At 44.4% G+C, this 23,127-nt stretch overlaps 1 protein-coding gene across 6 annotated transcripts in view; it reads right to left on the reverse strand.

Annotated features, from left to right (window-relative positions):
- PALM2AKAP2 (PALM2 and AKAP2 fusion) overlaps positions 1-23,127 on the reverse strand; it is a 503,536-nt gene that overhangs the window by 237,722 nt on the left and 242,687 nt on the right. For all 6 annotated transcript variants that reach the window (XM_082469108.1, XM_082469107.1, XM_082469112.1 and 3 more), the window contains one exon: positions 19,419-19,549. In XM_082469108.1, coding sequence (XP_082325234.1) covers positions 19,419-19,549 — 131 coding nt within the window. The remainder of the gene's footprint in view (positions 1-19,418; positions 19,550-23,127) is intronic.

Here is a 23,127-nt window from a genome sequence, read left to right on the forward strand (position 1 = left end):
AGGGGGAGGGGGAGGAAGAGGGAGGGGCGGGGAGGAGGGAGAGGGAGGAGGAAGAGGACAATGGCAAGGATGATGACCATGACGACACGAGTGAGCAGGTATAGAACTGGTTCCGAGGTTGGAAGTGTTCCTTCATGGTGCACCAGTGCCTCTCCCTGGGAACTCTCCAGAGCCCTAGGCCACCTCTGCCTGATGCTTTCTCTGGCTCAAGCATGAGGATCTCGGGATTATTGAGCAACCTGTTTGATCTGCCCTCTGGTGTCCTGGTCCATCCTTTGTTGGTAGACTGTCTTCCTCGACCCTGCCCAACCTAAACTAGTGGCCTGCCCAGCTGGTTCCCAGTCTACCCTGACTTCTCTGCCTTGCTCCTTCTCTAACTGCAGCACTGAACCAGCATCCTAGTTTCACTCCTGGGCTTATTACAATTCCCCTGCTCTGAAACGTTTATCACGCTCCATGGGCTCGAGGATAAATTTCAAGTCCCTCAGCTCAGCACTCAAAGCCTTCTAGGATCTGGTTCCAACCTGTTATTCCAGTCTTTTCTCCACAGTTGCTTCTATAGTTAGGTCTGTGATTCTCCTGTCTTCAAAGAGATGACAGATCCTGTGTAGAAGGAAGACCTCATGCTAGCCATGCCTGGACCACTGCTCCCCATGAAGAGGGTGATTCCGTGAGAACAGCAATTGACTGGTGTCCGTCCTCACTGTATCCACACTCCCCTCCCACCGCCAGGCAGAGACAACATGCCAGAGATAGTAAAAGCCTCCAAGTGGAGCCAGGCCCCCTTCAGCTGTTTACAACAGGTGGCTGAGCTGTCACAAGCCAAATGAGCTGGGTCAGCATGGAGCGTCCATGACAACCAGCTGACCTTGCCAGTTAAGCTCCGATCCAACACGCACGTGGTCAGCGTCCTCATGACTGCATCATCCAGTAAATCAAGTCCAGCTCTAAGTCTGGGATCCGATTTGGGGCTAAAAGGGGCCAAGGCCTCACTGAGGTCAAGGAAGGGCCCCCAGTTTCCTCTCTGGTTATCTGTGATGATGTCCATGTGTGTTTGCTCCATCTCAGTGACAGCCATTCAGCTCACGTCCCAACTCAGCCTTCATGGTTCATTTCCTACGAGCCTGGAATTTCCTTCCAATGAAGTGAGGCCTCTTAAACTTGACTTAGCATCTTTTATTTTTTAGAAGTGAAAACTAAGGAAGTGATGGCTATGAACCATCACTGCTTTAAAAGATTCAGGTATTAAAAGTTCTGGGTTGGGACCATCATGTGCTGTCTGGGGTCAAAGTTAACTCTCTTGGTGGTACGAAGTATTTCCTGGAAGGGGACCTTCTAACATCAAATGATGGGAATCATGAGCAACAGAAACATAAGTCCAGAAGGTTCAGGAGATCTCTGAATACCCACAATTAAGGAACTTTGAAGAGTGGTCTTCCATTATAATTGAGTGGATTATAGGTCTCTTGAGGGTAGCAATTATACCATTTTCATCTTTATCTCTAACCTAGCTTGGCCTCTATCATAAGCATTTTGATAAATGTTTATTGAATGAATGAATACATCTTAGAAAGATTGATCTCAGCCATAGCCCACCAGGGTAAAAGCCCCAAAACTAAGGCCCTCAATGATCATTCCTTTTTCTGAACTTCTACTACACTGAGTAGTAGAAGATATGTTCCTGGAACCCGTCATGTGTATATTCCATCCATCGGACACCTAAACTGTTAGATCCTAAGAGCAGGGGAGAACACTTTGACCTCTTTTGTATAATTTCCAACATCCTTCCCACTGCTATGTATGATGCTCAATGAATATTTATTCAATAATCTTGTTCCAAATGAATATTATATCAACCACATCAGAGCAATTAGTTGCAAGCATGGCCATTTGCTCATAGCAGCACTTGTCCATACTTCTAGATAAATGAGAGCCATGCCAAGAAAACAATCTCCTTCTTTTAGCTCATGTCATGATTAAATGTCAATCACAGTAATGGAGACAAAGGCCCAATATTCAGTAGGAAATGCCTAGCAGAGAGAAATCTCACAAGCATTTATACTTAAAGCAACTGTGGGTGTGTCACCTGTGCTACCTTCATTCTGGTCTTCCTCCTTCCAGTAACTATATACGAAAGCCTCTGTGCCAAGCAGTACGCTAGGATCTGGGAATACAAAAGTGAACACTACACTCTCTTACTCTGCAGGAAGCTGAGGCTGGAGGGAGAGAGAGAGACAGAGACAGAAAACAGCTTCATATGTGCTATGATGCAGTAAGTTCTAGGCTAAACATGCTCTTGGTGGACAGCAAACCAGTGTTCAGGGCTTAGGGAAAGTGGTATCTTAACTGAGGCCTGAAGGATCCGTAAGAGTTAGCCACGTGAAGAGGGACTGAAGAGTGTTCCTGGCTGAAGGAACAGCAGGGACAAAGAACTTGACCCAGGGAGAGCCTGGTCTCTCCAGGAAACAGCAGAGAGTGCCTGGGGTGGCCGGTGATTGGAGAAGGAGGAAGCACTGATGAGATAAGGCTGGAGAGGCAAGCAGAGATCGTATCATAAATATGAATGGGTTTGGATTTTATCTTGCAGTCCAAAGGGAATCGGGGAAGGTCTTTAAGCTGGAAAGTGACATCATCAGACAGAAATTTTGAAAGATACTTCTGGTGGCTGGATAGAGTTTGGGCTAGAAGTCTACAATACTAGAGGAAGGGAGACTGGGTGTTGAAGCAACCCACGTGAAAGGTAATGATGGCCTGGACTAGTGTCATGGCAACGGGGATGGAAAAGAGTGGAAGCATTCTAGAAATATTTGCGATATAAAATGAGTGAATGGACATGGGGTTGAGATGGGGAGAGGAATCAAGGATGATGCCCTGCTTTCAGACTTGGGCAACTGGGTGCACAGTGGTGCTTTTCAAGAAATTAAGAACCAAAGAGATGGAACAAATTAGAGAGAGTAATGAGTTCAATTTTTAACATGTTGAGGTTTAGGTGTTTGGGTGAGATCCAAATTGAGATGTCCAGAAGAAGGCTGGCTGAATGGGTAGCTCTGGAGAAAAAAATGGAATGAAAGAATGTTTGTATTTCAGATGCCATGGGAGCATATGATACGACTTAGAATACGAGACGTAAGAGGAGCACCAGGATAAGAACCCCAAAAAACCAACATCTCAAGGATGGACAGAGGAAGAGGAGACAGAAAATCAAGGATACTGTCAGGGCAAGTAAATCAAGGAGGGAGGACGGTTCAAGAAATAGGGAGCATTCAGGAGTCTCACCTGATGTTGAACAGTCAACTAAGGTGAGGATTAAAAAGTCTCCACCGCACTGAGCCACTGGTGGCGTGCCAAGTGCAGGGTCAGAAGACACGGAGGAGAGCGGATGGGAGGTGAGGAGGTGGAGATGCTGAGCATCGTTGATGCTCCAAGAAGTTTGCGGCTGAAGGGGAGGAGAGAGAGGATAGTTAGCGAAGGCGGGGTATGGCATCAGTGGGGTTTGAGGATGGGGAGAGTGTTTTACAACAAACGGCTGTTCCAAAGTCAGCTATGCATTCCTAGAATCTTCACAAGTATTATCTTATTTTTATCAAGATTCCAAATTTTTACTTTCTAGATTGACTTTTAAAAGGTGTGATCCTTCAACAAGCAATGTTGAGTGTGTCCTAATAAAGGAAACACCTGCCGGCTTTTATGAATGTGAACATAAACTAGTCCAGGCAGGAGATATTTCTAACATATATAAAAGCAGAACCATGAATTCAGCACTCTGCAAAATGGCTTCAAATGGCTGAGAAAGACAGGACTTTTGAGATCTGTTTCCTCTTCCGTAAAACATTATGGAAAGAAAATTTTGCAGAATGGGAGTGTGTATGCATGTGTATGTGCAAAGGTGAAGGACAGGGCTTCCCTGGTGGTGCAGTGGTTGAGAATCCGCCTGCCAATGCAGGGGACATGGGTTCGAGCCCTGGTCTGGGAAGATCCCACATGCCGCGGAGCAACTGGGCCCGTGAGCCACAACTACTGAGCCTGCGCGTCTGGAGCTTGTGCTCCGCACCAAGAGAGGCCGCGATAGTGCGAGGCCCGTGCACCGCGATGAAGAGTAGTCCCCACTTGCCGCGACTAGAGAAAGCCCTCGCACAGAAACGAAGACCCAACACAGCCATAAATAAATAAATAAATAAATAAATAAATAAATAAAAAATAAAAGCTTTAAAAAAAGGTGAAGGACATTTGTACTTGAAGTATTGGGAGCTTGACCTTGGTGTTGCTGTGACCTGGGGCAGGTGTGATGGGTACAATCGTGGCAAAGGCTACCACTGCTTATGTGCCCTTTTTGTTCAAAATCTTTTTTAAAGGTGTATCCAACATTAATTCTCCTTGGAGAACAGAGACAGCCACAAATAGATGTCAAAGGACACTTCAGTAAATTATTTTTTGCCCTAATAAATCATAAATCTTTCTGGTTTGTTAGTGTGATTAACTACAATTTATTTTAATGCAAATTCCCATACTCCAGTGATTAAGGAATATTTAATCTAAACAGTAAGTGAACCCCTCAACACCCCCTGTCTTACTGAATGAGCTAGAAGCAAACACAGTGTAATTTCAGAGAGACGAGGTGAGCAGCACAAGGCACAAAGAGCATCTCTAAAACGGTGATGTGGGGTCATTCCCAATCCCCCCTCCCAAAGAAAAAACAACTGTATAACTGTACTTATTTATACGGAACACAGTGAATATGATTTGGAACATAATTCAGAAATAAATTAAACTCCCTTCTAATAAATGGATAATGGAAAAACTTGGTCTGAGATTGATTCCATTCGCTTGAAGCAAACCTAGGCTTTGGGTCATGGTAGAAAAATAGCAGCTAGCATCTTTGTCAGATACTATTTTGAGCACTTTATATGTGTTAACTCATTTCATTCTCTCAACAATCCTCAAAGTATATACTATGAGTATTTCCATTTTACAGATGAGGAAACTGAGGCACGACATATGAAGTACGCAGTCCAAGGCCATGAGAAGGAGTGAAGTGAAGATTCGAGTTGAGAGAGAATGCCTACTCTTGACCTTAAACCACTCCGCCTTCCACAGAGGATGGCAGGTTGGCCTCAGAGCTCTCTGATAAAAGGTCAAGTGGCAAATATTTAAACCTGTGGAAAATCCACATTCCTTGCTACTAGAACTCTGTGTGTAGCCTGGGATTCACGCCTAAGGAGTGGCAAAAAAGAACTTGGGGTTAATTACTAAATGAAGCAAAAGACGGCTGGAGAAAATTCCACGTAGGACGTGTGAAAGCCAGTGAGATGACACCATCTAAAGAGGAGCCCAAGGAGCATCTTCATAATGTGCTTTATCAGAGCTGCATCGGACTCCACAAGACACAGGACACACTTGGAACCTAAGTGCCACCGTCTTCAAGACGTGAGGATGTCCCTTCTGACTCTCCCACAGTAGGACTGTGCCCTGAAGATGGCTTCCTCCCTGCCTGGCTTCATTTATATTGTCAAGGCCATGACAGCGCTGGCCAAAGGAATAGCCACCCAATTGTAGAATCTCCCTTCCCTTCTTTAAAAATAGGAGACATGTGCATCACTTTGAAATGGTGGAAGCTGTAGTCCTACCTGAAGGCAGGGGCTGAACACACCAGCTGCCAAGGGTCTCTTCCAGCCCTCAGATGATTCTTTTTAACCATGGAGAGAGTCTTACAGATGATTTCCCGGGCCAAGTCATCTCTCTGGGCCTCCTCTTACAGCCTGACCAAAATTTTTAGGACGTCCCCAGGGACAGCAAATCTTATTCTTATTCCTATTTACAGATTCAGCTGGGACGTTAACTAATATTCTCAAGATCACACAGCAAGACATCTGTGTGGCTAATATTAAAAGGTCAGTGTCTTCGAGTCCTGTCCTTTGCTTCACAGAGCAGACCCCAGCAGCAGCACATTACCCGGAATGAAAGGCCTGAGATGCCCCCAAATCCTGTTTATAAAACAGCTGCTCCCAAGAAAACCACATCATGATTCTGGGGCTTTAATCTGGAATTTGTGATTCCTTGTCAGGGGCTGAGATTTTCTTCTGCATTAGCTATAGGCAAGGATGGCAGCTCTAAAAGAGCACTGGGGACCTGGGTTTAGTTGCAGGAAGATCACTGGTTGGCTGGGTCATTCTGAGAGTCCTGGGGTCTGTCCTGGCCTCAGGTGCGGGGAGGTGCTCAGTCTACAGACTCGGTAAGGTTTTTTCTAGATCTAAAGATAAATTGGTGCAAAGAGATGGCGATGACAGTATTTAAACATTTAGGCAAAAACTATGATCTTGGGGCATATATTCTTCTCTCTGGTGTTTGCTTTGCAGCAGTGTGGTCAAGGACTGGGGTTTATCCCAACCCATCGCAGACACTCAGCTCATGACACATGCAACTTGCCAAGAAATGCAACAACCTGCAAATTGGTCTATTCAGTGAGACAGAGCCACTGAGCACCCACTTGGTTGTCAGGACAATGCCAGATTGCCATTAAGGTTTCCAAACACCTTTCTGGCAATTCCTGTTCTTATCTTGTCATAGACTGGTAATGACTGGTAATAAACAGCTGGTAATAAACAGTTGCCTGGTCGGAAGCGGTCCATGGACATAGTTTAAATAGCACTGGGTTTAGCCATTTTTCTCTAACAAAGCAAGTCTCCAAAGGACCTGAGCAGGGCATCACTCTAACAACCTAGACAATTTTTTAAAAAATAAGCAACTGGAAAGCACAAGGTTATATTTAAAAAAAAAAAATAACCTGCTGAGATAACTCTAGCTTCTCACCCTATTCAACTGGGTCTGCCCCACAACTGGTCTGAGTTCTTCTCAAATCTATCATATTGTCCTACTTCTTCTGTTCTTGGAGTTGTTCTCTTTCATCCTCCACTTTAGCTGACAGGTCCTGGGAAGCCTTAGAATTCCTGCTGAGGGCCTCAGGGTAACAGACATGAGCTGATCACAGAGCAGGAGGGAACCAGAGAGGGAGCAGCTGCCCTGGGGACAAAAGCTGCTTCCCGCCCCTGCAAGGCAGCAGTTTTCAGCCCTGTGCTCCCGGCCTCCTTTCTTCCTCTGCCCTGGACGTCCTAGGGGTGAGGGCTGGTGCTTCCAAGTCACCACTGGACTTCTATGTCCAGCTGCAGCTGACTTCTGAACAGTGTGCTAAGCTTAGGGTGGTGGCGTCCCTCTCAGCTGTTTCTGAGAGTGGAGAGGGAGTCTGGTAAAATCAAATAATTCGGGGCTATTTATATACTGTACATGGTCACATCACTCTTTTATTTTTATAATAAAAGCTAAAACCTATTGGGCACCAAGTCCTAGACCGTTCTAAGTACTTTCTAAGCATTCTGTGTATATTAATTTAATCATTGCCACTACCCAATAGTTTGTTTTCATTATTATTTTATTATTATTATTTTTTTGTAGTAGAGGAAAGTGAAGCTAAAAAAACTTGCCTAAGATTACACAGACAGCAAGTGGAGACCCTGGACTTGAACCAGCAAGTGGGATGCTGATACTCTTTGCCGTAATCTCAGCTCTATACCATCTCTAGACATAAATGTTTGTTTTCAACCTCATGACAATCCTACGGATGACCTAAAGCTGATACAGATCAATTAAATTAAAAAATATTTATTGAGAGCAACCTAGTAGGCACCACACAGTATTGTAGGCACTCGCACACATATATATAGTGGGTGTAGTAGGTTGAATGGTGGTCCTCCAAAAGATATGTCCACATCTTAACCCTGGAACATGTGAGTATGACCTTATTTGGAAAAAAAGGGTCTTTGTAGATGTAATGAAAGGATTTTGAGATGTGATCCTCTGGGATTATCTGAATAGGCTTTAAATCCAATGGTAAGTGTCCTTATAAGAGGCAGAAGAGGAGAAGACACAGGGGGATAAGAAGGCCATATGAAGATGGAGGCAGAGAGGAGAGTGATGCAGCCACAAGCCCAGGGATGCCTGAAGCCACGAGAAGTTAGAAGAGGCAAGGAAGGATCCTCCCCTAGAGCCTCTGGAGTTAGCACAGCCCTGCTGACACCTTGATTTTGGACTTCTGGTCTCCAGAAGTGTGAGAGAATACATTTCTGTTGTTTAAAACCCCCCTAGTTTTTGGCAATTTGTTACAGTAGCCTCAGGAAACTAAGACAGTGAGTAATCCGTGAAGCCCTCGTGCTCAGGGAACTTCCATCCTAGTCAAGAATGAACATAATGTAATACAGTGTAATGTAATGCAAGGAAAGGTAATGTAAAAAGATAAAATAATTTGCTGAAAATCAACAGCAGATAAAATCAAGAGCTAAAAAACACATTCTCCTCACACATCACACTAGGAAGTCTTGCCTGCACTCCCTAATCTGAGTGTTAAGTACCCCTCCCCTGCATATGTTCCCATAGACTCTTTTCGAACTTCCATGATAGGAGCTTTCCCAACAGCTTATAATTGATGGCTTACTTGTTTGTGTTCTCTAGTGGCCTGTAAAAAGCTTCCTCTCCATCTCCTCTGGCCTTATCTGAGACTATTTAAGAATGGGAGGTAACTAGGGAATACCTTAATGACCGATAGGAAGGAGGCCAGCGGAGACTGAGAAGTGAGCAGGACCAATGCACATGCCTATACAGCTTATTTCTGCCCGAGGACACCTGCCGAAGGAGTAGAGGAGGCTAGAACCCAACCACTGGTTTTTCCAAATGGTGGCCTCACGTGGAGCTGCATTTTCTAATTTGCACTAAAGAGCCATGTGGCCCAGCAATGGCCGTGAACGCCACTGGTGTTGAGATGTCCAGTCCTTCCAGGCAGAATCTGGCTAAGGTGGCAACCCTCACGTCACACACCATGGCAGTACGTAAAATCCTTCCTCCAGGCACCCAGATTGGGGTGACAGTCTGTGCTGGCAGAAGTGTCCCTAACCTTACAGATATTCTCTGTGCACTGGCAATATTCAAACATTATTCACTTTTTTCCTTTGCCTTTTCACATGGGAGGGAAAAACATGAGACTCCGAGATCCCTGGAGTGTGTATTATTCCAACAGAGATTCTTTTTCAAAGGAGATCAAAAGGCTTAGCAGTGGGGGGCCTGGGTGGAGGGAGGTTGCTGTCAGTCAGAAGGGACCACCTGGTCTTGTCACTTCACATGTGGCTTTAGGGCCTCTATTCCTCAATCCTTTTTTGTTTTTTAACTGCATCAAAAAGGATTTTAAGGGACTTCCCTGGCGGTGCAGTGGTTAGGGCTCTGTGCTTCCACTGCAGGGGGCACGGGTTCCATCCCTGGTTGGGGAACTCAGATCCTGCATGCCATGTGGTGCAGTCAAAAAAGAAGAAAAAAGAATTTTAAGATTCATAAAGATAAAGAGGAACACAACATAATAATAATCAGTGGAACATTCAAACAAAAACTACATAATAGTAAAGACTAGGCTTCAAATATGCACCAAACAACATAGGCTCTGAGGCAGATCGTATTTTCCAAACAGGTCACAAAAATCTCTCCCATCCCACATGCTCTTTTGCAATGTGACCCTGCCACTCCCATCAAGAGGTAAAGATTCTCATTTCCTTCTGTTTGAATCTGGGTTGGCTTTAGTGGCTCAGTTGAAACCAGCAGGACACAGTGGAAGTGACGCTACCAGAGATCCAAGGGGGGCAGGGACAGAAGAAGTCTTACGGCTTCCACTGGCTCCCTTGGAATGTCTGCTCTCTAGACACTCCCCGTGGGGTGCTCCTTCGCAGAACCCAGCTGCCATGCGGGGAGAAGGCCAGCCCTGTGGAAGGGCCGTGTGGAGGTGCCGAGGATGTTAGCCCCACCCAGCCCTTGAGTCATCCCAGCTGAGGCTCTAGACGTGCCATGAAGGTGATTCCAGCACACAGCCCCTTGAGTCACCCCCAGCCATTTGTGTCTTCCCAGCTGAGGTCCCACATAGTGTGAAGCACAGACAAGCCATTACCACTGTTCTCTGCTCAAATTCCTGACTGAGAATCTGTGAGCACAATAAACCTTAATTCTTCACGTTGCAAGTGTAACTGCACATGTGCGCCAAATGTGCTCAAAAATAGTTTCTCCAAAAAGAGATGGGAATGAGGATGTAGGCAAATCCCTCCTAATAAACATGGCCTAAACCTAACTCATCTATTGCTGCGTCCCCTCTTCCTCTCACCTGGCCTGGAATTCCCACTGTTAAGGTTTACACCTTGGGTGAGAGATCTAAAGAACGCTTGATGGCAGAAGTTGCTTTTGGGATAACAGTAAGAAGAGGGGCATTCCTTCTACTGTTTTTGCACGTCTGCTAGGGAACTGGAATCTTAGAACGGGAGAGGGATTGTGAGCTTATCTCCCACTTGCTGCCTTGGAGGGCTCAAGGCTTGGACCTGACGGGAGGAGAAACTGGAAAGGCCAGGAGAGGCAGGCCTTGCAGTGACAGGTCTTAAGCAGGTCCCACAGGACTCTTCTCTGGGCCTAAGTAGTGAAAAGAGAGCATACAAAGTGTGGATGTGCTCAGGAGATCGACTTGGCTGCAGACTGTGGTGACAGAGGTGTCGGGTCAGCCTGCCCGCAAGTCTGCTCCCCATCAAAGCCTGCCTGGGTCCCCATGGCCGCTGGACCTCAGCCATCAGACTTGACTGTAAGGCCCCCATGTTGTAAGATCATAGACTGCCCTTGATGGAAAGGACCCGAGAGACCATCCATTGCCTTCAGAATGCACAATTGGTACACAGTTGGTGAAGACCATGGAAGAAAATGTCGAAAGGACCCCTGACTCTTTTGATCCATCAAGAATATAGAGGGGTTAGAAGTGACCACATTATAAGCCTTTGGGGCAGAAAAATACTATTTTCAAAGCATTTGTAGAGAGGAAACTTGAGGCATGGCAATCATAGGCCAAAAAGCCTGGGACCAGCTGCCAAGAAAGTTGACTTTGCATAATTCCTTCAATTACGGCAATTGTTCTAAGGGCTGCAAAATGCAAACTTTCCCCAAGTGTGGCTCTTACGTGGTCTCAGTGTATGGATGGAATTCTCCCACTGTTTTCACCATTCCGAGTACTTTAAACCCAATCTACCTAACCAACAATGAGGCAATTATAATGGAGCCTACAAAACCCGAGTAAGGCAAGATGCTTGGGAAACATCGGGCGGTAGGCTCTTCCACTATCGGCAACTGGGAAACGCACGTGCAATGCAGATGTGCTTGAATGCAATTTCAGAGTGCTTCCTCCCTTGTCTGACCCAGCTTCCTAAGCTGACCACAACCCAGAAGCATCCAGATTTCAGTCTATAAAGAGGGACTTTTCTGTGTGGTCCCTAGGGGGCAGGGTAGGGACCAGAGAGCCGGGAAAAATTGCAGAGAACATAACTTTCAGCCCAAGGGAGGATTCTTTGTGATAATGAGACTTGCTTCAGTGTGGACTTGGGTGTTACTTTGTGAGGAAGTAAGCTTCCTGTCATTTTTTAGCCTCTGGGGAGAGCCTGTCTACTGCCTCGCACTCCCTGGGTTCATTGCAAATTGGAGTATCAGATAAAAGTTGATCCAGATAACAGCACCTCAGTTATGCATACGCTAAGATTCTACCGTTTTATGAACTGTAGAACTGTCATAAACTCACTGCCTTTGCAAAATTAGCACAGCATTGGATGCCAAAAAAAAAGGCAACCATTTCTTTTTAACACAGAACTGACTTTCATGGCTCAGTGCTTGAGCGAAGACTCCTATTTTCAACTAACTGAAAGACTTTACGTCATTCTGCACCAAGAATCATTAATGTTATCTTCATAAATCTTTCAAGGGTTCTGTATTCCGAAGCTACTTGATGGGGTGATTTTTATCTTAGTATCAACACCTGTAACTCCAGGCTTTAGAGAAGCAGTTCTCAGCGGGGGGCTTTTTAGCCCACAGGAGACATTTAGCCATGCTTGAAGACACTTTTGACGGTCATGACTGGGGGTGGGCGTAGTGCTCCTGGCATCTACTAGGTAAAGGGCAGGGACGCTGTTAAATATCCTGCAAAGCCCAGGACAGTCCCCCACAACAAAGAATTATCTGGCCCCGAATGTCAATAGTGTTACTGTTGGAAACCCTCTCCAGAAGGATAGAGAAAACAATAACAATAGCACTACTCTTACTTCCTGACAGCCTACTGTACTTGGCACTTGCACATGCACGTGATCTCTACACGTTGCAACCACTCCTCACGACGGGCATTGTTATCCCCATTGTTATCCCCAGCGTACGGGTGAGGAAACTCAAGTCCAGAGAGGTTACAGGGCTTGTCCACGATCAAACAACTCATAAATGCAGAACTAGGGCTCAAACCAAGGTCAATCAGACTCTAAGGTCCAGGTTCCTAACCAGTGTGCTATGCTGGGGGCCCTTTACATAACCACACACTGTTTCCAGCAGAGATTAGGCTGTAGACAACCAAGAAAGTGTACTCGGGAGCAAAGGGCTTCAGAGAAAAAAGGAAGAGAACCAAACCTAAAATGGAACCTGTACCTCCTGAAAGAACCTGAAGGGGGCAGCCTCCCCAGTCACGATGATCACGCGCAATGGAGCACTTTCAAGGTCGCTGAGGAGGGAGGAGCACGTTTCTTATCCATCCACTTATACCATGAGGGAAACTTTGGTGTGATCTCACTGAATATCACAAGTCTCAGAGATTTTTAGCTTAAAATAACCACTTTTGTTGAGATTTTTAAGAATGTGCTTTGGAGTTAGGCAGAGCTGAGTTCAAATACTGGCTCTTTCACTTCTTAAAGGGGTCGATCTGGGCAGCAAGTTACTTTATCTCCTAAGCCTCAGTTCTCCCAGCTGTATAATGGGTATCATCATCATCACAACTACTTTGTGGGAATGTTCTGGGGATGAAATGAGAATATTAATGAATTCATGGAGGCCCCAAAGCTAAGTCAGTACCCAGAACAGAGTAAGAGACCAATGAATATTAGACAATATAGTGCTACCATTATATCACCATATGGTTTACACTATATAAAGATTTATTTTAGTGAAAGAAAAAGAATGGGAATTTGGCAGGACTAGCTTGCCAAATATGGCCAGGAGTGCACAGATGTGGAGAGCCAATTTGGCATGCTCTGTGCCCTGCCAAGAAACAACAGCACATCACAGACTTAAAAACAGCAAGTAGAAAAAACACACTGAAACCCAAGCAAGTGTCCTTTGTGATTCCAATGAACATTTCTGTGGTTGCCTTTTCTAGAACAGCTATTTGTGGGTCACTGTCATCTTCTTGGTTGCCAAAATCCCATAATATAACACACACATGCTTATGCCTGATGTTGCCAGTCTTCTGCTTTGAGTGTCTTAAGAATGTGGAAAATTAAGTGAATTCTGGTGTCCATCAGAGACCAACAGAGGCACTCAAAGAATCTTGAATCAGAAGCAGAATTGAACCAGACCACTTGCATCTTGAATTTTCTTTCTAAAAAGTTGCATGGCCCTCTCTGGGTTAGCAACTGAGGCTTCAATATTTTATTCAATGAATATTTCGATGTGACATACTTTAGAATTGACAGCTGTTCAGATGAATTAGTCACCTCTGGGATGAGTCAGTTTACACACGGAGCTTTTGTTTCCTGAGAACTTAACCTCTTTCCCCGATTCTGGCCTGTCTCCAAAACTACTTCCTTCCACAATAGTGATATTTCTCTGCATAGATCTCTTTGTTCAGAAGAGGGATCTCTAGCCAACCTCCCAAATTAGAGGATCTCAGAATACCACATCTGGAAGACCCTGAGAGACCTCTCACTGAAGAGATGAGGAAACTGAGACCAGAGAGGATGAGAGATTTGCCCAAAGTCACACAGCAAATTAGCAGCAGAGCTAGAATCAGCACCCTGGCTTTGCGACAGTTTGTTCCCTTTTCATTTACCACTTCATGAGGTTTCTTATCTTCTTTGGAGTAATTCCAAGGTGGGGGGACAAATCTTCCTCATATTTCTCACTAATCAAAGAAAGTTAAGAACACTATATGTCAAACACTTAAATAAAACCTGGTTAAATAAGAAAGAGAATCTTAGGTGAGAAAACCACAAGGCAAGTGACAAGACTTGTTGATTGGAGCAGATGTGAAATAGATACAGTTAGTGTGAATCTAACTGCCTAAAATCTCCAAAAGCATCAATGGGAAACCCACTTGTGGCCCCCAGGGATGCATCACATCCAGTGATGGCATGGACAATCGTGGATGATGGGCCCAAGCCAGAAACAATCCTTTGGGCTTTCTCAATATAGCACTCCAATGGGAAATAAAGCAGACAGATGTGCTATCCAACTCTTTTAAAAAAGAAAAAGAAAAAAGAAATCTGTGTACAGATTTTGCTTTCAACAATTCCAACTTTTTTTCTTTTTTTTTTAGCCTATTTTGCTCCTGGTTTCTAGTGAGCCAAGAATATAATCAACAGATGGGGCCATCCTGAAATTGCCCTGTGAAAAGTTGTGCAAAAGAATTTGACAACTGATATATCATTTGTCATCACTGAAGTCATCAATTCAAGGCTACCGTGCTCCTAATTTCAGCCAGAAACCTTTGAAAAATGGTAGCATTTTCTGGCCTTTGGGAATGCAGCCATCTTTCCTGACGGGTATCAATTTTAGTTTGGTAAACCAAGGCTGTTTCCAATCAAGTTCAAATGAAAAGCTTGGTTCCACGGCGGGACCTATGGTAGAGAGACTTCAGCCCAATGCCAGAGAGACAGCTTTATTCCCACCTACAGGAGTCCCAAAGCAGGGTTCAAATTTCCTTGAGTCAAAGTACTAAGGCTTTGAATCAGTCTGAAGTCAAGGGTCAAGGTTGTCCTTCTTTATCAGTTTGGGTGAAATCAATTTTCTTCCAAACACTATTTACTTCTCACTTGCCTTGAGGGTTTACAGGTATTATAATGGGATTTCACTTATGACCTACGCTTTTTTCCATTTATAGCAATTGTTCTTGAACCTGACCATGCAAAAGAATGACCTGGAGCACTGTTTGAAAAGCATAAATTACAGGGCTCCTCACCTCGGTCACTGAATCCAAATTTCCTGGAATGAGGCCTGGGAATTCATATTTTTATTCCCAAGTGATTCTAACGCCCAGATTTAATAGTCTAGTTACATTTTTCCCTCCCTCCCTTCCTTCCTTCCTTCCTTCCCTCCTTCCTTCCTTCCTTCTTTCCCTTCTTCCTCCCCTCCTCCTTGTGGGCTGCCCTAAAAACCTAAGCACCACATATAATAGTTTTAATATAATAGTTTTAAAAGACAGACAACATTCTCAGTTCCAAATCACCGCCAATTTACAAATAACATTTTGGAAGAAAACATGTCTTTAAACCTGGAACTTCTTGTATGGCTACTGGCACTGTAAAGAATTTTGGAATCAGAATTAGAAAGGTGGTTATGTTCTTTCTTCTGGAAGATATCTAGGGAAACAGACATACGTCTAAGCGCAAATTCTCATGCTTTATTTTAAGTCTTTATCATATTCAGAATGGCCAGCACGTAAAGAATTCAGATGTGGCCTAAATCCTACGTACACTTGAAGTTCTGAGTTAGGTTGCTATCATTATCTTCTCTTTTTCTAAACTAACTGACCCTGATTTCCCTTAATCGTTCCTTGCAGGCATTCTCCCTGCTCTTGGATTGCTATTCTCTACTGCTCCATCAGGTTCTTCAAGCTACTCCTGATTCACCAAAGGGAATAATATACCTTCAGGGCCTAAATGAACTAATATATTTTAGTACATTTATATTATATACTAATATAGTTTGAAAAGAGTTCATATGTCTCTTCAGGAAAATCTAATTTGTTGCTGGGGGAGGACTTAGACAAGTGGACCCAAATCTTAAGATCTACAAATTAATGTTCCCATTCAAACAAAGAAATTTTCCTTTAGAATTCCTTAATTTAGTGGTTCTGCTGCATTTGACCTGCAGACAGTTTCCAGGATTCCTATTACATAAAGATCAGATCTTATTTCAAAGCCACTCATATTTTCCTTTATTCTTTTCTTCCTTTTCCTCTGAATTCTCAGTTCATCCTCTTTCGCTATTCTGTACTTTCCCTCCTGCTGGTCAGTTTTCCCTAATGCTTGCAGTTTTTAATTGAACAATCATGCTTCTGGAAGATAGAAGGATTAGTACCCATTTTCACCCTTTCCTGTATCTGTACCCTTTGCCCCATAACTCTGAGTTCCTTTCTCTAAAGGTTGACTGTCTACCTCTTCCCCTGGGTTTTGGGATTAGCCATTGACTTGCTTTGGCTAATGGCTCACGGCAGTTCTGAGCCTACGCCTTGTGCCTGTTCAGCCCCCTTGCACCTCTGCCATTGCCATAAAAGGAAATTGTCACGATTAGTTCATCAGTGCAGGGAAAATAAGAGCAGGCGCATCCAACCTACAGCTTCGAGTCTCTTAGCCGAGCTCGGCCAAAATTAGCAGAGCCAGGCCAGCCAATCCCCAAAGACCTTGTAAGACTGGAGGATGCTTAGGTTTACACTGAACCTTTAAAGCAGTTCAAGTGACTAAGAGTGTGAGAGAGAACCAATGCTTGACTTCAGGAAAGTGTCTTAGGTGACTGAGTATCCTTTAAGGAAGGAGCGGGGAGAGCTCCTTTCTTCCCTTGGGACTGGAGCTTAAAGATGCTAAATACTGTAGAAGAGAAGTTGCGAGTAAGATGAAGGGAAGCAGAAACTGACATCTAAGGTAGGAAGAAACTCCTCCCTCAAGAGGCCCTAAGGAGGAAATGATGCCCATTGGCAGCCCTGCTCCTACAGAAAAGCAGCTCCAGGGAACACAGCTCATTCTCCAACAAATGGCCAATGCCCATTTGGCCAATGTCCCGCAAAGCCGTGGTTATGGCAGAAGGAAATGACTCCTGAATCCAGGCCTAAGCATCCCACCCCCACCCCTTTAGGCTGTTATGATTTCTTTCCTTCTGGCTTGGGAATCTCTCTCTTAAATGGCCTCCAAGAGATTGCCTGCATGCACTGAATGAGCTCTTTCTTCTGTTGACTCAGAGGATAAAAAGAGATTCTCTTTATTTTTCGGAGTATGGTCATGCCCACCTGAACCACAAACCAGCTCCTAACTCTTATATCTCGCCCCAATGATTAATTTAGCCCAAACTGAGTCCTGATTTAAGACCTCCTCTCCCACGTGTAATGGCTCATCACAGGTGAGAGTTACCACCTATGGGGCTAGAACAACAATATATTAGTATTCAAGCCAAAGTGAAACTGCCAATGTGGTTGAAGACCACGTTTTCTGATGCCATTTAAGAAAATCAGAAAAGGTCATAGAGCTGGTTTTATCCTACTTTCCAAATCCTGTCTGCCTGCCATCTGTAATAATACCTACTACATGAAATGAATGCACATGTCAGGCTCAGTGAGAAAAGATATCCAAGTTTTAAAAAAACAATTTTAAATCAAATTTTCTGCCCATCCAGGCGTATACTGTCTCCCTCCATACCAGAGGGGGCCTGCAATTCTCATCCCTGTTTCTCCATCCTGCCTAGAACTCCTCAGCCGTATAATGCTGCCCCATGTGAACCTGAATCATGGTTCCTGCTGTGAATAGACAGTGCCCAGGCCACTTGGTTCCTAGAATTTTGCCAACTTGGACTGGAGAGTAATTCCCCAGCCTCCCTCTGCCAGGCAGGGGTTCCAGCCCCAATCCTTTCATTCAACAAACAGCTATGGAGCATGTGCTTGGTGCCAGACCCATGTGTAGTGTAGTGTAGTAAGAAAGAGATAGGAAATGGACTGGAACTTTTAACAAGAGTAAAGGTAAAGAGATGCTACACGGTATCAACTGTCTCTGCAGCTGAAAGCGCCATGGACTTGCCACTTTGAGACTTCGAAACAAACCTCCTATAAAACCATGTCTCAGAGCTGCCTTTTCCTCTCCAATTGACTGTCAATATTTCCCATGATCCTTGGCTCCCTCATCTTGTCTAAGATGCAGCAAACCGAGCCACTTCTGAGGAGAGGGAATCCCCAAGGCTCAGGACTCTGAGCTACTTCATTCCACCCCCTCCCCTTTCTATCTTCTGGGCGTCTAACATGAAGTCCCTTCTCTTCCTGGGGTTCTGGAGGTACCTGTCCTCACAAGCTTGATGTCAGTATTTACAGGATTAAAATTTCTTCTTCTAATGGTATATATATACATATATATATATATATACACACACATACACACATACTAATATATAATTTAGCCTTTCCAATGTTATATATATATATATATATGTGTATATATATTATTTAGCCTTTATCCTTTGAATTTTAAGAAAATGTGTGTGTGTACATGTATGTGTGTGTATGTATATGTACACACACACACACACACACACACGCACACACATCCCATATAAACTTTTTCTTAGCCAGTTTCCCCCACAAGCAAAGCTTGGGCAAGCTGCTCTGAGAACTCTGTAAGGGGCATAAGGGCAAAGTAGGGACACAGGCCTTTGGGGCTTACAGTCGGTCTGCTTTTCCCTTTGGTGATGCTGTTGGGGTCCCCTAGGTACCCTCACCAGGTTCATTCACTCTTGGGTACAAATGACTGGTAGCAAGTTAGTTATTACTCTTTGTATTTTAAAAGAGCTCAAAACCTCAGGAGAAAGAGATGACCCTCTCCAAGGTGAGATTTCCAGCAGAATTTGGTGGGATAAGGTGGCAGGGGAGATTTCGTTCTAAGGCATCTCCACACACCATCTTCCCCCACCATCTCACATCTCTGGCTGGGTGTCCTGGGACCTGGCGTGGCTACAGTTCCCAAGTGGAAACCTACATTTATTTTGCTTCTGTCTGAGCCTGGCCAGCCACTGGCCATAGAAAGGTCACTTATCTCCCAGACTGAAATGTTCAGAACCTGGTTGAGGACCATAAAGGAAGCAACTCACCCTCTGAGCACTGAAACTCGACAATATGAAGTTAATTTTTAGAGCCCAGGCACACAGCTCACAGGAGTGCCCTCAGTTTCAATTCCAAGACCCTTGGCTACAGTTTTCCCATTTCAAATTGATCAAATGTAGCAAATTTGACAACAGACCCACTAACAGCTAACAGCCTGAGCTCAGGAAGGAAAAAGACAAAGCTGACAGAAGAACTCAAAAAGGGGACATTTAGTGAAGGGGCAAGCTGCTTACCACACCTAGTTGGTCCATGAAGACATCACTGTACTGTGTGACAGCCCAATACAATACTTAGTACTCAGAGTCAAAATTCTAGGTTATATGGAAAAGTTTCAGTGGCAACAACGTACCTATTCTGTTTAGGAAGATAATTCTAAAGCCCTGGGAAAAGGTGACAGCATTGAGAAACGCCCCCTAGAGGAGAGCGGTGGTTACTGCACTGTAAAGCCACAGCTTGGGGGCCTGGGCTGGAAACCACCTACCTCTGAATGTTACCTTCAAGTTGTTTGACTCTTAACTCATCCTCCTCAGACTGCCGCCGCCTGGCTTCCTCCTCTTCCGCAGTTCCAGCAGGTACACCCTGCAGCAGCCATTTTTCGCGAAGCACTTTGGACTGTGGGAATGAGCGAAGAGAACAGAGTAGATGATACCTTTCAGTCCACACCCTCCTCTCCCTCCGCGGTGCCTCCATCTTAGCTCCGCCCCTCATCAGTGTCCGCCTGAATCGCTTCTCACTACTTGGCCCCCTACTTGCCTCTCTCGCCTAAATCCCAGAGAGCCGCCAAAAGGATTGGTTTCCACTTTTCTATTATTAAAAAATTTGAAAACATACAGAAAAACAGAGGAAACTATATGATGCTTGCCAGTGTAATCTCATCTGGATTTCACAACTATAAACATTTTGCCGTATTTTCCCATATATTCTTTCCACCAAAGCATTTTAAAGTAAATAACAAACATCATGACATGGCACCCATAAATATTTTAATACGAGTCTCTAAAAAATAAGGACATTTTTCTATGCAACTACAGTTCCGTTATAACATTTCCTAAGATCACTGTAATATCTAGTCCATCTTAACATGCTCTTTTTATAAGATTAATCTATGTCACGCCTCTTCTTAAAAACTCATTTTTAATGACTCCCAACCATCCTCAGCAGTTGTCTCTTAATGGTACTAAAATTATGCACCCCACCTGTGTCGGTGACCCAATATAATCGTGGAGTAAAATGAAAAGTTTTCGTGTTTTGGGTCAGTGGTTAGGAGGGAGTGATTGATTAGTGCTTTGAGAAGGGAAATGAAAACAGCTCAAGAGAAAGGCATGTTGAAACTCCCTAAAATGAAGAGCAAAGCATATAAGGCATAGGAGAGGATTTTTGATTTGGGTTCCCTAGATGGCATTTGGTGGTCACTGGATGTTTGCCAGAGGCTGGACATCACGGCTGAGCATCCCTGTGGGCAGGTCGGTGGTCATGGGAATGGACCACTGTGAGGATGCATCACCAATTCTGCCAGAAGAAGGGCATGCGACAAGTTCTTCCCAGCAAGGACAGGGATAATGGCCTTGAAGCCAGTCAACATAGACTAAGTGCTAGATTCTCTGGCTCCCTGGCACCCCCTCTATCTGAATCTCGTTTGATCTCATTCGTTAGGGTGAGGAAGTGAAAGAAAGGGAGCTCTCATGACGACTAAGAGCCAGGTCATGCATGGCTTGGAACCAATTAAATATGATTTACGGAAGTAAGAGAATGGACTATGTCTCTGACATTGTGGACACACAATTCAGACTACTAGTTTCCTTTCGATAGCTCTTACAAGCAAAAGATACACAAGTCCATAGACTCTCACTTTACATGGGATTAAGGGCTATTTATTATGAACCTATAAAATGAGTCACTAAAAATTACTAACATTTAGCAATAGTAAATTAGAATTCATTAATGGTTCTGATCTGCCATTCTACTGAGAAGTCAGGCAACCATTCAGCACCATGGAGCAAGATGTACAGGAGCTGGATGTACAGGAGAAAGTTGTGGTGGCTAGAATTCCTGCACTTCTGGTTGGACCTTTTGTTAGCAACGCAGCATCAGGGTGGTATCCAGGTGGCCATAGTTTTCGCTGGTGTTATTCTTCCTTTTGAATTACAAGTCGTTGGTGGAGATTTGTTTGGTCACTCTTAGAGTGCATAGAGAGGTATATTTATAGCTCTTGAGCTGCAGCTTTGCATTCATTAAAGACACCAGTTTGTTCACGTATGATTCCTAACTGTACGGCTAAAGTGATTGCAGACAGGAACCACCCTCTCACCCCAATGTGCTTAAACAGTTACACATCATTGCTAACATGTTGCCAGTAAACACGTTATAAATAGTTTGCAACTACTACTCAGGAAAGTGTAAAAAAATACTTAAAAATTTATAGGGCATTGTTTAATAATATAAAATCATGTGTGAAAGCTCATGGTGCAATTTGTGTATGTTCGTGGCTCTCCTGTGGGCTGAATTGTGTCCCCGCCCCCAAATTCATAGGTTGAAGTCTTAAGCCCCACTACTGCAGAATGTGACTATTTTGGAAATAGGGTTTTTTAAAGAGAAAATTAACGTTAAATGAGGTCATTGGGATGGGCTCTAATCCAATATGACTGGTGTGCTTATAAAAAGAGGAGATTAGGACACAGACAAGCACAGAAAGATCGTGTAAAGACACCTGAGGAAGACAGCCATCAACAAGCCAAGGAGAGGGCATTAGAAGAAACTAACCCTGCTGACACCTTGATCTTGTACTTCTAGCCTCTAGAATTGTGGGAAAATACATTTCTGTTGTTTAGGACACCCAGTCTGTGGAATTTGTTATGGCAGCCCTAGCAAACTACTACATTTTCCGAAGCTTTATTACAGAGATTCCCCCCACCCCTCACTGGAAAGTGGAAATGGGTGGGGTAAATTGGTTTCTCTTCCTAAGTGGGCTACAGAAGGAACAAACAAACAAACAAACAAAACCCTCAGAACCACCATTCTCCATTCAAGCCACTCAAAATTCTCCAGGGAGATCACACTCGCATATAGCAAGAGACCAGGTTGAACAATGGTTAACAGTCTAGATTCTGGAGCCAGTCTGCCCTTTACTAGCTGTGTGACCTAGGACAGGCCCTTAGCCTCACTGAGCCTCAGTTTCCTCATCCATAAAATGGACACAACAACTGTGCTCATCTCGAGGTGTGTTATGAGGATTTAAATGAGTTCATATATTAAAAGTGCTGGGTCTACACTTAGTACTATAGGAATGTTTATTCTTGTCGTTCGTCCTGTTCCCTTGGTCTCTCCTCTTTTCACCTGAGAAAGAGCAGGTAAAATGCCACCTGAGAAGCCTTCCTCCACTTCTGCTGGCAGGATTAGTGTCTCCTATAGTGGAGAACATATTCTAGAGCATTCTTTATTTTTTAAATTTTATTTATTTATTTATTTGGCTGCACCACACGGCTTGTGGGATCTTAGTTTCCCGACCAGGGATTGAACCCAGGCCACAGCAGTGAAAACGCCAAGTCCTAACCACTGGACCACCAGGGAACTCCTAGAGCATTCTTTAGATTGCCCTCAAATTATTTCTTTTTATATCTGTCCCCCCTGTAGACTCCCAGCTCCTCAGTGGCTAAGGCCATTCCTTATTCACCTTTGCATCTCATTGTCTCACCTGGCTCAGTTCCAGCCAATGAATGAGTGAATGGGTGAATTGGAAAATTCTCGATTGTCTTTCACTCGGATTACTTGGGAGGAAGGGGTCACCCTTTCAGAGAGCTTCCTGTGCTAAAATGTTTGACATTAACCTAGTTCCACCCGTGGAAGGTAAAAACCTCAGGATTTTGGGAGACTGATATGCTGGCAACCTCAGACTTGGTGTGTGGACCCTTCTGGAAAGGCAGCCATGGAGAGCCCCAGCTTTCTGTGCCCCAGCAGGAGATGCTCTACAAGCCAGGGCTTCTTGAAATGCGAGGAAGTGGCTGATTTGGGGAATGTTCTGTCTGCTCTTCTTCACCCAGTGCCTCCTGCCACCAAGGGAAGGGTTGAATTACCCCACCCCACCCCATTTTCTGGCTGATTTAGCCCCAGCCATTGGTCAGTACCTCTGACAAAAGCAGCCTGGTGACCATGAACACCAAAAGCATATGTGCCCCCAGATCTGTCTCTTCGCT

The sequence above is a fragment of the Balaenoptera physalus genome (assembly GCF_965194825.1).
Source record: "Balaenoptera physalus genome assembly, chromosome: 7".
Taxonomy (NCBI): Eukaryota; Metazoa; Chordata; class Mammalia; order Artiodactyla; family Balaenopteridae; genus Balaenoptera; species Balaenoptera physalus.